We start from the raw sequence: 14894 nt of genomic DNA, 5'->3' as shown, positions 1-14894 counted from the left end.
GATATCGAAGGAAGGATTAGATTCCGTTCGATTCCGTTTAGATTTCGCGAATTGAATTTTCTCATATAAATATTTTGGTGATGGGATCCGTATAAGCTTATTATAATGATAGGTGTGACTATCTAAAGTTCTGCTGGGTATACATCTGAACAAACTTATCATAGTATGTATCACATGTCTTCCGTATAAAAGTATCGCCTAAATATAGTCAATCGATCCATAAAGCGAAAGTTTGGCACCTGGAAAAGTTATCCAAAATTGCTTTAGCTTTCTGTCGAATTATATTTGTATGGGAAGCCTTACATAAAACTCAGCATTAACTGAGAACGTAAAAAACTCCTACTGAGCAAACAAAACAATTAAGATTCTACAACCTTTACTTTTTCATAAGTAAATTTATTTTTTTTACTTTGAATTCGTACACCACCCATTGATTTGTATACATTCTGCAAGTGTAGAAGAAGAACGGAATACTGTTTTATTACACATGCTCCTCATCATAATTAGTGGAAATTGCGCGCGTGAGCTCATCATGTGTTCTTTAGTTTTGTCATGACAAGGTGATCTGTTGACCATTTATGATTTATGATATAAGGAATAGAAGTTGCTTTATTACTTCAAGTTAAGAGAAAGAACTATATATTGAAATCACTATCTTTTATATGAACAAGTAAAACTAGTACGCCATTAAATACTCTACACAACTTTTCTTAATACAGTTGTTTATATAACGACTTTTCAACTTACGCCGTTACATGGGAAATTGTCGAAAAAGCAACCAAATCCGAAACATTTTGAGTTGAGTTCGCCATCGGGCCAAAACATGTCAGTGCCACATTTTATTAGAATATCTCAAAAGTTGTGACCTATATGCTGAAAACGAAAACGGATGGACAGACGGACAGACAGACAAGCTTAGGTCATTATAATAATAAGCTTACTTATGGCAAGTTGCAATTTTTTGTTAGAAGCACAATCTATTTCACCTTATACGTATGCTCCGTATGATATGAACGGCAGGACAAGACATTTAATTAATCTTAATTTTGCGAAAATGGGACCATAAAATAAGGAGTGCCATTGTTTATTTAAAATATTATGAATACACGCAGCTGGGTAATTAACATGTTCCTCCCCGCTTAAGCGAGAGTTGCGTTTAAAATCAAGGTTTGTAACTGCCCTAACAAACTCTATTCCCTCTTCGACCATTTTAGAGCAAGAATCGTAACTTGTGGGCGATATTACAATGGCTTTAGTTTTCCTTGAATTTGACTTTAAATCGTTAAAATCAGACCAGAGAGTAATATGCTCTAGATCAGCATTTATTTGCTGGATCAGATCCTCTACAGGTCCAAGAGGGTGCGGGAGTAACTTATCAATTTATTTGAAAAACAAAACGGATGAATGTCCTATACGAAACAACTCTGTCGAATAGATAATAGTTAGAGTTGCCAATTCTTTCGTATTTTTTGTTTTCTACTATTGGCTACTTCGTTTTTGTCAATTTCAAGGTAAATGTTAAAAAAAATAGTTTTTGTTGCTGCCTTTGTAGTTTAGTTGGTTTTTTTTTCGGAAACATTTAGTTTTTCGTAAATATTTTCGTTAAAAAGGGCATTAATTATGAAGAAATTTATAAAAAATATGATTTTAGCGCAAGAGAGCTGCTGTGCATTAAATCAACATTAAACGATTTTATGTTGTGTAAATATCAATAGAGAAAAAGAGAATGTAAGAACAATTGCACATATTAAAAAACAAATTAAAAAAGAAAACCCTACAATAAGTTAAAAAAAAACGGACGTCATAGGGCTTAAGAATAAGTGTAACAGCTGATGATTGCAAAATCTAAGTAAATTCTGCTGACAGTTTTAAATATTCGTTGTGTGCATTTTATGTTGTTTTGTGCGAAAAGAAAAATACAGAATTTTCAAATAACTCAAGTGCATTATCAATACCATCAAACGAAAATGAACGTAACGAATACTACTGTATTCGAATGTTGATGGTCTTCTTCCGCATTCGTTATATTGCCAAGAAATAGAAGGTTGTTGTTCTTCCTGCGACGAGCGTGAAAAGTGTGTGTGTGAGTGTTTTGAGTGAATTTCAAATTAAATAAAGCTTCGATTACTATGCAATCATTCCTTTTAAATATCAATTGAAAAAAATTATTCCCCAAAAATATATATTCACGAAAAAATTTATTTTTCTATAGTTGCTCTGATAGACCATAAAAAGATAAAAGGAAACTTTTGTGTCTAAAAGCTAGCGTATAGTATGTACTGCCTCCGTCGTCGATGGTTGTAGTAGTGGTTGTAGTGCAATTGACGTTCGTGATGCACTTGTTTTCTTCTTTTTTTTTTTGCTCGTAGTAGCTGCTGTTGTAAGTCGATTCCTAATTAAATCAGCAGAGTACCAAAGATTAAAAATTTAAATATAACTTATTAGCAAAAACAATCTACCTTCAGCGTCGCGAGAGAAATAAACAAATAAATAAATTTTCATTAATTAACAAGAACGATAGTAAAAATCTCTCAGACCATATGCTACTTATTTATTTATATATGTGTGTTTGGTGTTGTGTTTGAATACGAATCATGTGTTAAGCACATATATCAGACAAAATTAACGGCAAGTGTCATTCATAATTTTGTTACGTTACGATGCATTGGTGAATGTTTTTTTTTTTTTACTTTTTAAAGAATTTCTCAGAATTTTTTTAGTGGTTACGAGGAAAAGGAAGGAAACGCACAGCGAAAGGGCTAGTTGACTAATATAATTAATTTACAATAAATTAATTATAAACTGCAAAAATTTATTAGTCGCCAGATTTCGTTATACATTGTTATTCCCAACATATGCAACGAAAGAAATTTTTCAAAATATAAAATTAAAAATATATTTAACTTATTATTCGAGGATAAACCCAAAATACTATATTTAGCCCTTTGCAAATATCAAAAATTAAAATCGTGCTCTACAATAGTATGCACAAACATGTTTTCATAAACACGTAAATAGCATAATAAAGTTTGCAAGGTCGACTTCAAAAGACAAAATGAATTTTTAATCAAAGTCGACTTTATTACATTTACAAATGGTTTAAGAAAGCTTGGATGTTAAAGAAAGTTGTGTTTGAATGTATTGCGGAACTTTCAACTATCCTTGGCATTTTCAAAAGCGTTCGTTCTGGTTCCAAAAAACGTTAATGTACCAAATTTCATTAAAAGATCTCATATGAGGTAACTTGTAAGTTTACGTAAAGATCGACGGGTGGATAGATTCTAATTAAATCGGTATAAGAACAGAGTATACATGAAATCTTTGTGGGTGTTGTATATAATCTTACAAATTTAATATACTGTTGCACTGCAGGGGATACACGGTATAAAGGCGTAAATACTCGCGTAAAGCGGTTTCCATAAAATCAGATTGCAATTAATTATTAGTTGGTGATGCGAAGTAGGATGTTATACTGTTAACTAATGGCTGCTAATTATTCAAAATATCAATTACGATAAAATCAGTCGAGCCAATGGCATATCATTGTTATAAAAAAGCGAAAAATTTTCCAATATGTGATGAACGAACTAAATAATCAGAAAAACAATATTAATATCGTTTAGGAAATGGTAAATGACTGAAGTTTACGGCGCTGCATTTAATTTGACCAATGCCCTTCAAGAGTGGGATAGGAGAAGTGACAACCTGGAAAGGAATGAATTTTATTAAATCCTACAACACTCGTCATACAAAGGTATATTAAGTCTGGGCGGATATGGAAGGATTTGAGATAGACCGGCTCCTCATTACACCGAGCGTTTTCCACATCGATATGAGCTTATTTGTCCCTCTGTCTGCCTTCTTGTGCTCAATCTGTGGGCCGCAACTTTTGAGGGATTTTGATGAAATTCGTTTGTTCGCTGTTGAAAATTGTTCGGTTCGGACTGCTTTTTTCGACCACTTCTTACATTACGCCTCACGTTGAGAAGTCGTTATATGAATAATTGTAGTTTGATGTAGGGTATCTAATAGTTGGCGGTGTTTTTACCTATTTTATAAATTAAGTACATGTAGCAACGGAGTGACAATTATTTCAGTAGTGAAATTTGGTACATTGATGTGGTTCGGTGGTAGTGGAAATTGTAGATCCTATTGTTGCGTGCATTCTTCTTTAATAAATGATATAGATTAAAATATAAAAAAAAACCATTATTGAAAAAAAGTTTAAACAAACTGTCTATGCATTCCAGGGTACAATTTCCTTTTGTCTTCTACCATAATTCCTATCCCAAGGATTGTTTTGGTTTTCCTAAAAACATTAAAACGATAAAAATCACATTAAGAACATCCTCGAGAAGGAGATCCAATTGTATGTCTTTCAGGTCTATTTGCGGTAGTTCAAATTTTTCAATAATTTCAAAATCGGTTTTACAAATTTTTCCCTATTGGACTTTTTTTTCTGAATTTCATAGTATATGCATATAATAAGGTTTGTGCTTGCCTTCTTGAAAACTGTACCAAAATGAATTTTAATTAGCTCATCATATGCTTGCACGTGTTATTTATTTATTTAAAGAAAAGAAAAAAAAAAAAAAAACAAAAAAGAAATAAGATTAAAGATTTCTCTTCGCCTTTACTAAATTATTGTTTTCAATTTTTCTATTTATTTTTATTAGATGAAAACATGCTTGATTTACGTTTACGGAGAAAGCAAAGATAGTCCTCTTGATTCTTCTAATATGTTAAGAAAGAGAAGAGCGTGATTTGCTTACACATATATGTGCAATTTTTCTTTTTTTTTTTCACAAAATCAACTAACTCTTCATTATTTAAAATCAAAGAAAAGAAACTAAACTAATTTAATCAAAAATTAATTCATTACAAAAAACATACATAAATGCAAAGTGAATGAGACTGATTATTTTGATATTCTCTTCTATTAATCGTTTATGCGAAAATGAGAAACTAAAATAAATTATTGCTTTTCCTTAGAGGCTCTTAGATAGCGAGAGCAAGAGCAAGAGAGAGAGAGAGAAAAATAGAGCGAGGGAGGGAGACTAAGAAATCTTAAATAGAATAATCAACTCTTCATTCTGATACTATTATTAATTAAGCAACTATTCAAAAATGTTCTCCATTCAGCAATTGATCAAAACATTAAAAAAATTACAAAATAATTCGACGTCCAGTAGCAGCAGCGGCAGAGATGTAATAAATAATTTAAAGCGCGCTGCGGCTACAGCAGAAAGTTCAAAAACGGGAAAAACAACTTTACCTACGTCAACCACATTAATGACATCGTTAACCTGCACCAACAATAAAAGCAGAGAGTATCAGGAAAAAGAAGCTAATGATGAAATAATGAATCCGTCATCTCATCAATTGTGTTGTAGTACGCGAAAGCAAACGAGACCAACATTGAATAGCAACAATAAAGATAATGATAACAAAAGTAAATACGATATGAATTCTAGTCAGCTGTTGCCACCATTGTTAACGAATTGTCGAAAAACGGTAGCAGAAACGGCATGCAAGCGTAAAAACAATCGAAATCAACATTTTAGTATCTATTCGGATTTGAAAGAGAGCGTTACGGTTTTAGGCGCGAGCGAGCAAAAGATACAGATATCAACGAAATTGTCTTTGAATGAAGATATAATAAATACAACAACTTACCCTCGTGCAATAACAACACTACGTAATCAACGTATACAGAATTTCTACCAACAGCAATTGTTATATTTTCACACACAACAACAACAACAACAACAAAAACAACAACCACAAAATCCAAATTTTAAGCAAAAACAAGCAACCAAACAATTTGCCATGTCTTCTTCATTGGCGGCTGAGCCGGTACCCATATCGCAGCAGCAGCAACAAGAAGAAGAAGAGCTAAAGGACCATCATCAGATTGCTAATGAATTGAAACACCAACAACAGCCCAACCCAACATACGATAATGAAACGTCAACAATATCGGCGTCATCGAAATCAACGTCACCAAATTCAGCGTCGCCCATTTCGTCATCCTCGTCAGCTTCATGCGGTTCAACGTCAACTTCAGGAAAACCATGCTTCAATGCCGGACTGGCCGACATCTTACAATTTATGGAGCTTATTGGCAATCTAAAGGTGAGTCAAATTTTCCCAACTATACGTTCAATCGCGACATATATGTGTATACGCGAGAAAAAGAAAAAAAATCGATACAATCTCAACTGTCTCAAGTTGAGTGGCGGCCTTTGTTGTTCGAAATTTTCATATTGTTTTTATTTATTTAATTATTTTGCGATTTTAAATTTGATAGTGAGGTATTAAGTTAATTGTTGTTGTGGTTGTTGTATACTTAATCAATCAATTTCTTATGAAATTTAAGATTTCCGTTCATAAGGTTTAGCGCAACGCCCGACGTAAGTATTTACAAAGATATTGAATTTAATCGCGCTTTTTTCAAAAGGAATTAAAATATCTACCATTGGTATACAGTACTTTTCAGTTAACTGCAACACAATATTATGTATTTCATAGATATTTAAACAATAAATCGCCTGTAGATTGTAAACGGCGGATGAGTATTTTTTTTCTAAAAACACCTATCAGTGAGCCTGTAAAGCACTAGATGGGAAGCGTTTATTTTTGATTAGTAAATTCTTACATCTTATTGAGTGTGATATATATATTATGACTATTTTGTTTAAGAAATCTTCAAGGCCCATAATTACCGACTGCCAGGACAAGTAAAATAATGAACTGACCCAGTGAAAGCACTTTCGATTATAGGCCGCCATGTCTGTGCATTCTAATGTTGCGTCCGTTAAGGCAACAAAAATTGAAACAGACAATGAATGATTTACCTGCATACCTACACATCTAGTTCAGATTGGCGATGAGCTTTATTTACTCCTCAGAAATCTTACTTATTTATCTGGAGCACCAGCATTAGTTAATAGTGCTTAAAGAAGGTTGTTTGATTCTTTTTTTTTTTTTTTTAAGTTTCGATTGCTAATCGTTTCTTCAAAATTATTGACTGGCCAATGTTAAGGCTGTGTCCGTGTTCCATTGTCACCATATAGTGCTCAAATTTGACTAAAGCCTTGACTTGTTTAACACTGGAAATATCGCGTGGTTCAAGATGATCTCTTCCTCCTCTATTTTCATTAAATACAGTTTAAACTCAATTAAAGCTGCGGCTTGCTTAGCGTTAGACCTATCACGTGAAACTAAATGATCTCTGCCTCTGCGTGGAAAATTATAAATAAAAATATGACAAAACTGACGTTTCGAGGTTATATCGGTGTTTCATCTCTTGTGAGCGTGTGTGCGGACAGATCGACTTGGGCCCTTAATCCATCATTGTTTGTGCCAAATATCACATATCACAAAAACTCTGAGTCAAAAGGACGTAAAAGGGTAGAAGTGGGCATTAAAATATCTGTGCATTGATGCTGTTAATGTTAGCAGTGTCAAGGCATCTAAAGAAAATAAGATAATGGAAGTTAAAAATTTGTACAAATTTCCTTCACTTAAAAGTAATTTTGGAAAATTTCAACTTTCCATCTTTTACAATTTGTCAGTAATGAGGAAAAACCATAAATTTTTGTTTAGAAAAACGAAGTTGCGTTTACTTTACGCTTCACTGGGGGCTTATGCTCTGACAAATAGGGCCAATTTTTGATAACAACCTAGGTACAAGAACAGCAAATATTTTTGGCAAATTTGAAGTCGATATCTTCGTTTTTACGATCAGGACATGTGTCAACAACATACCTCACTCAGACGGACAGAAATCGCTTTTACAATTTGCTGCTGGTCGAAGGTATACATACTGTACAGGATCTCTGAAGCTTCCTTTTTGGAATTGCAAACTTTATGATATCATGAGCATAAACCCCATTCTTCAAAGGCGTGGTAAATAAGGCTTTCCTCACTTGATATTCGATAGTTGACAACATTCCTGACTTATTGTCATTGAATAAAAATGTTAGCTTTTCCTTACTGTATGCTGCTACTCCATAAGTGCCGTAAATGGTAAGAGCATGCGATAAAATATTGTCGAAAATTGGTCCAATAGTTTTGTAAATCAAATTTATTGCTGAATACGACGCTGCTACAAGTTAGGTTTAATTATGCAACATATCTTTTAAGGATTTGCTGCTTTTACTATTATTCAGTTCCCGTAAAGAAACGGACTTTTTTGATGAATGAAGGAAAGAAATTTAAGGCTCTACAATTGCGAAGAGATCAAAGGAAAGTTCAAAGGAGAATCTTCAACTTTCGGAAGGCAGAGGGCGACTTACTATTGCGAAAGAATCAACTCTCTTCATTTGCCTATCACATAATGGATATGAAAGAAGGAGGAGAGGAGAGGAAGTCTCGTAAACATTAAGCTATTGAAGCAAAAAAGCAGAAGCCTTGTTAAGTGAAAGCATGCAACTTTATCTATACATACACTGGACTTAAATAATTTGTCATTCTCTAGAAGCTCTAAGAATTTTGATATCAAGGTTTTATGCGCTCAGTGGTTAATGTATAAAATATGATGAGAAATTACTTTACGCTTTCTGTTTGCATTAATGATCTTATGCAATAATATATGTATATATATCTATATATATATATATATATATTTGAATGTTTCTATTTATTTATATGACCACATACTTATGAATGTATGTATTATGTATTTCTATAATTTTTATATATGAATGCGACAAAGACTATTTTTTTATCTATCTATTTGTCAGTGAGTGTATTAAATTTGTCTTTGGATATGAGATGCCTTCAAAATACATTGCCCGAATATTTGAAAAATGTAAAAGCAAACGAAAGCAGAAAAGTTGACAAGTATTTGGACAGATTCTTAATGAGCTTTGGTTCATTGATTTATGAAATTTAATACTGAAACTATCGCGTACGTCAAGATGATCCTTTTTAACTTTCGCGCACTATATGTATAATGTTTCGATATCTTTTGATGACTTCTAAACTTCTAAACGGTTCAGAGGATCGAATGATATATATCTGCTTGTTTTTTTGAGCAAGTGAGGGATACAAACACATAACTGTCCTTAATGCATAAGAGACGGAAGGAAGCAGGCTGAAAAGAGGCTCAGAATTTTTTCTTATATTCGCTTTTAACTTACGATTATTGCGGAGATATTTCTGAAAAACTTTTACCCACATATCCGTCATACATGTTCGATTTGGGAACGATCTTAACCAATTTACTAAATCGTTCATAGCTATATAGCAAATAGCTGCGTTAGCATACCTGTCTCGATATGCATATCTTGAACAACTTTTAAAACTAACTCTTTTTTTTTACACTTGACATTGAAGTTATTTGTTTAAATGAAATAATACAATGCCGTTTAACAAAAGTAATATTTATTTGCTGTTGCTTATTACAGTAATACTTGTGAAATAAACGTGATACAAATACGTGTCGTATTAAGTAGACAGGTACCACGAGCATATTTGTCAAAACATAAATATATAAATGTGTAATCGGAGTGATGATTTTTAAAATATAAAGAAATTTATTTATTTATTTATTGATCTATACATTTTGAAAATATATTTACATAGTATGGCTGCCGGATATTGTCGCGTGTGTTGAAAACTCTACCGAACTTCAGATTTGAAATCATGACGATTGAGTAATTAGTTGCGACCCTTTGCATACTCGACTACTCATGGGGAAGAAAGCATTATTTTAGGAGAGGGTACAAAAAGATTCATTACTAATCAAATTAAGATGCTGGCGGGTTTGTTTTAATTTTCTTGGCAAATTCGTAACATTGAGATTCATGAACACATTTTTGATGTATATATACACATATATATATTTATATGCATGCAAATTAAATTAAAATTAAAAGAAAGGAAATAATTCTTAGTGTAGACTATACTTTGTATACTCTTCATTTCATTTAATTTAATTTATATGTTTCGATATTCAGGTCCAATTCGTCCATTAACAAATGAGTTACGCTTATGTGCAAATTATAATGAAAGATGTTAATTATTATTATTTGTTAACTCAATATCTTATACAATATTAAACTATAAGTGCTAGGAATGTGTTAAGTTGATGAACTTTACTTAGCTTCATATAAAGAAAATAAAAAAAAAAGACAAGAAAATGACAAAAAAAAAATGAGAAAAGAAAGGTTATGAAAATAGAAATGATGTGCAATAATTCAATAATAAAGCAAGTAAGAACATTATAGTCGGGCAAGGCCGACCATTACATACCCCACCCCACGTTATCTAACGTAATTCTTATTTTTATTGTAGAACATAAAAATTATATCTTGCTTTTATATAAAGGCATGTATTTCATCTGGATGTTTATAGGGAAGAGGGCATAAAACGCAACCTGTGTAGTACAAGTTTAATCCTTACAAAGCGCAGGATGCACAAATAGGCGTAGATGGTCCAAATTTTGTAGAGTTCATTTTTGTATGAAGTTACTGTTATGGGTCAGTTTTCATCGCCACGTATTAAAATTTAGACTTTTTTGCTTTACAAAGGGTCAATTTTCACGAAAATCCTTATTAGCGTAGGATCCAAAAAATAGGCCAAGATTGTCCAAATTTGGAGCAGTTAAATTTTTTATATTAAATTGCTATTATGATATAATTTTCAGAGTGAACCATTAAAAATTATAGCTTTTTTTATCGCATGAGCATCGGTTTTCATTATATGAGAGGGGATTCAGAATTTGCCCTAGCCGATTCAAAGTTTTCATACCAATTTAGAATGCCGAAATACCACCACTTAGCTTCTTTTGCGGAGAAATTTTGAAAATTACAATTTTTTTTCATGTAATGACTTTTAAGAATAGGGCTTTATATGGGGGGTGATGGAGGAAGTGGACCGATCCGAACCATTTTCGCCCTTGGGTCGAAACAAGTCACTGTAGCAAATTTCATTAAAATATCTTAAGAATTGCGATCTGTAGCTTGAACACACAATTACATGCACCGACATCAGATGGACAATCAGATCAACTCAGATTACGATTTCGAATCGATCGGTGTATTAAAAGGCGGCCTATCTTAAGGGCTTCGGCGTTTTGCATACGTCCGCACTAATATAATATACCCTGTATTAGAAATGGTGTAGGGTGTAACCAGAAATCTTTATGTCTATTGCCAGTTTATGTGTAAGAGCCAAAAAACCGCGAAGGTCGGGATATTTTCAACTTATGTCACACTAGGGGCGTATCATTTTACCGATTTAACCAATTTTCAATATCAACCTGCAACGAGTTCCAATATTTTTGCCAAAGTTAAGCAGAGTAAAAAGCAAAGTTTTTCTATTTTTGAAAATAGAAGTGATCTCAGGTTTTGTTGCAATGTGGGCGTATTCTTTCACTGATTTGGCCCAATGTCAATACGGACCTGAACGCAGGAACTTTCAAGGTTTTTTCCGAGTTTGGAGGCAGGAGAATGTTTGCAACGGATATGATAAAAACAAAAAGGCGGTTAGACACAAAGACAAACATGGTTAAACACGTTTAGAATTTGATCCCCGTAGCTTACATTGCAAACGTTTTGGCAAAATGAATACACCTCCATCCTTCAGCGGTTGGTATAAAAAGAAAAGAAAACAAAAAAAGGCAAAAAAGCAAAGTCACATAAAAAAATTTCTGCCTAAAATATTAAAAAAAAAGTTCTTTGATTTTTTTTTTTTTGCTTTTGTTTTTTCCAACAATGTTAAGGTCAATAGTATTTCAGTTCAAGTGGAAATATACCTTTCTGCTTCCATTGTATGCCCCGGATTGTTTTTATAATTTATTAACAACCCTCCGTTTTCCTTTAACAACTAAAAGTGACCTTGCAAGTGGAGGAAATAAAAGTTTGTTTCATCAACAAATTTGTTTGATCAATAAATTTATTTAATTTCTAAGAAAATTTTTCATTAACTCAATGAACTTAATGAACATATATATGAAAAAAAAATGCTATATTCGGGTCGATTTCTTCACGTCTATCATTAGCTTGTGTTCAAATAAGAAAAACCTGTAAAAAAGAAGAAATTATGTTTATACATTACTTACATTAAGTTTGTTTGTAGTTTGTATGCGAGCGTATGTTGCATCTAGAAAGACGTAAGATAGGCCTCTTGAACTCTTGTTAGTTATATCGATCCATTCAGAATCATTTAGTGGATTAATTTAAGCTTGTCTGTCCACGGATATTTTTGTCCAATCATCCTACAGATTGCAATTTTTAAGATATTTTGATGCAACTTGATACATTGGCTTGCTTTAGCTTAAGAACGAACCGCCTTGAAAAGGTAGTCTATCAAAATTGCAATTTGCTAAATTTCTTGACAAAAATCAGTATGGAATGAAATTTTTTGATCTTCCTCTCAATTAATCATTCCTATGGAATATCGCCTCTTTATACAACAAAAATGTGTAATTTTTAATAGTTTATGATGAAAATTGGTCCACAATAGTAATTTGACGTGGAATACTTAGATCACGTAGATCTGCCTTTTGGAGCCCAAGCCATAAGCCACCCATGAGTACGCTTTTGCATGAGCATAAAGTATAATTTTTTCTACAATTTATTGCGAAAATATATGAAGAATTCTACCAGGCGAAGTGTGGCCCTATCTGACTATACTGTCTGCCATCAATTTCGTCAAATCTCAGCTTTCTATAACAATTTGTGTGACGCGGTGAGGGAGAGGCGTGCGGGCGGCTGATTGAACAAAGGGAAAGACGTATAAGTTAAATGAATTGAGAAGTGTGGGCTGGTTAAGAGATCAGCAATATCTAAGGTATACTTTTATTAGTTGGGGTTGGGCGTCATTGGATCAGTTCCAATCCAAAAATTAAGAAACAGACGAATTTTTTATCTACTTCTTGTTGACAAAAAGCATTCACAATTCATGCCAAGACTAACAGTGTCGTTTAATTGAGTTTGCAAGTAACGACTACTACTAGATTTTGAAGATCTAATAACTTGTTTCCTCTTAATTATCTTTACGCCAAAAAGTATGATAAGCAGCAATTATGATAATTAAATATTTTTTATTGTTTATAATTTGTTTGCCAGCATACCAAACGTACTGGCTGGGTTTTGCGTGATGTCAATGATTGTGAATCTATATCGGGTCATATGTATCGCATGAGCATTTTAACTTTTCTGCTAGACGGCAGTGAAGGCTTAGACCAGATACGATGCATGGAATTGGCTTTGGTGCATGATTTGGCTGAAAGTTTGGTTGGCGATATAACACCTTTTTGTGGCGTTTCTAAAAATGAGAAACGGGCTATGGAGTTGAAAGCTATGCAAGATATTTGCAAGTTGATAGAACCACGTGGTAAACGTATAATGGAATTGTTTGAGGTAATTGAAATAATTTATATATATGGAATTTTGTATCTGTTGTTTTAATGCCATCTTCTTGTCTTTTCTTTTTTTTTTTTATTTTGCTTAGGAATATGAATTGGGTGAAAGCGCAGAATCAAGATTTGTCAAAGATCTAGATCGTTTAGATATGGTTATGCAGGCTTTCGAATACGAGAAACGTGATAATTGCTTATTAAAACATCAAGAGTTTTTTGACTCAACAGCAGGCAAATTTAATCATCCATTTGTTAAGAAACTTGTAAGTGAGATCAATGAACAGCGCAATCGTTTAGCTAAAGCTAAAGGTGCTTCACCTCCACCGAAAATCGAAGTGCCCGATATGGAAGCAAATAACAGTAATCATAATCGAACGCCACAGACTACTACTACTACTACTACTACTACAAGTTGATTAAAAAATGACAAAAACTCGAACAAAAATTATGAAATTTAAAGAGTCATTCTCGAGATGTGTGCAAGGAATATATTATGAACGCCTACGAATGCCTACCTATATACCTTTAACCAAAAGTTATAGCTAGAACATAGTTGTGTAGTAAATGTAAAGATATGTTTACATGTATATGTATATGTTTACATATATATACATATATATATTTAATAATTTGAATTTCTCATTTATTTTTTAGATTGGTTTTCAAATGTCATAAATATTTAAAATCTTGAAAACATACTCACACGCATATACATCACATACGTACAACAAGAAGAAATATTTGTAAAATTTATAAGTTAAATAATATGCAAAAGGAAATGGACCGAACGATACCAAAACACTTTAATTTCTTTCCTTTACAGCGTTCCTTTACTTATTACGTTTTACATTTAAGTTGAAAACTTACCACTCGTGAAAAATGACAAAAAAAAAAAAAAAGAAGAAAACAAAAAACACAAAAAGAAACGAAAGAAAAAATAAAATGCAAAAAATCTAGTTAAATTATATGCATGTGCTACCTCACACTTGAAGCAAAAACTTTTACACACACACATATATACATACAAACACACTCAAGCACACCTACACACGACATAATATATTTTCACGATTACTATGCTCACCACCGGTTATTTTTGAGTTTATAAAATAGGGGAAAATAACTTCGGAGGGCCCATATACTATATACAGATACGATTTAGCATCGTTTGCGTGCTTTCTTTGACAAGAAAGCTAAACTAGAAAACTTTAACGTAGTATTCAGATTTTTTGCTTCAATACTTGGCATAAGACTCTCAATAGATTGTCCTTTCATTATTCAAACCGCGAAAAATGAAATAAAAATTTTAATAAACTTAGTCTGTCTATACTGAGCTCCTAACGTCTAACGAGTTTAAAAAACTGACATGATTCGTCCATAAAAACACTTTCAACAATAGCCGGAAAATGAAAAACAAATCTCGCGAAGAAAATCAAAATTTTTAATTTTCATCGATATCATCGAATACATGTCAAGTAATTATTTCTTATAAAAATGGTTTCAATCGCCTTACTGATAGGTT

General features: G+C 32.6%; 1 protein-coding gene across 1 annotated transcript; it reads left to right on the top strand.

The window, feature by feature from the left end:
- Positions 1 to 4093: 4093 nt before the first annotated feature.
- Positions 4094 to 14819, top strand: LOC119633177 (uncharacterized protein DDB_G0283357). The gene is made up of 3 exons (XM_038026541.1): positions 4094 to 6135; positions 13080 to 13373; positions 13465 to 14819. The coding sequence occupies exons 1-3, from the start codon at positions 5128 to 5130 to the stop codon at positions 13786 to 13788; spliced, it is 1626 nt and encodes a 541-aa protein (XP_037882469.1). The 5' UTR covers positions 4094 to 5127; the 3' UTR covers positions 13789 to 14819.
- Positions 14820 to 14894: the final 75 nt, after the last annotated feature.

Source organism: Glossina fuscipes, unplaced genomic scaffold (assembly GCF_014805625.2).
Source record: "Glossina fuscipes isolate IAEA_lab_2018 unplaced genomic scaffold, Yale_Gfus_2 2, whole genome shotgun sequence".
NCBI lineage: Eukaryota > Metazoa > Arthropoda > Insecta > Diptera > Glossinidae > Glossina > Glossina fuscipes.
Note: the sequence above shows the minus strand (reverse complement) of the source record. Positions and strands in the feature narration are given on the sequence as shown.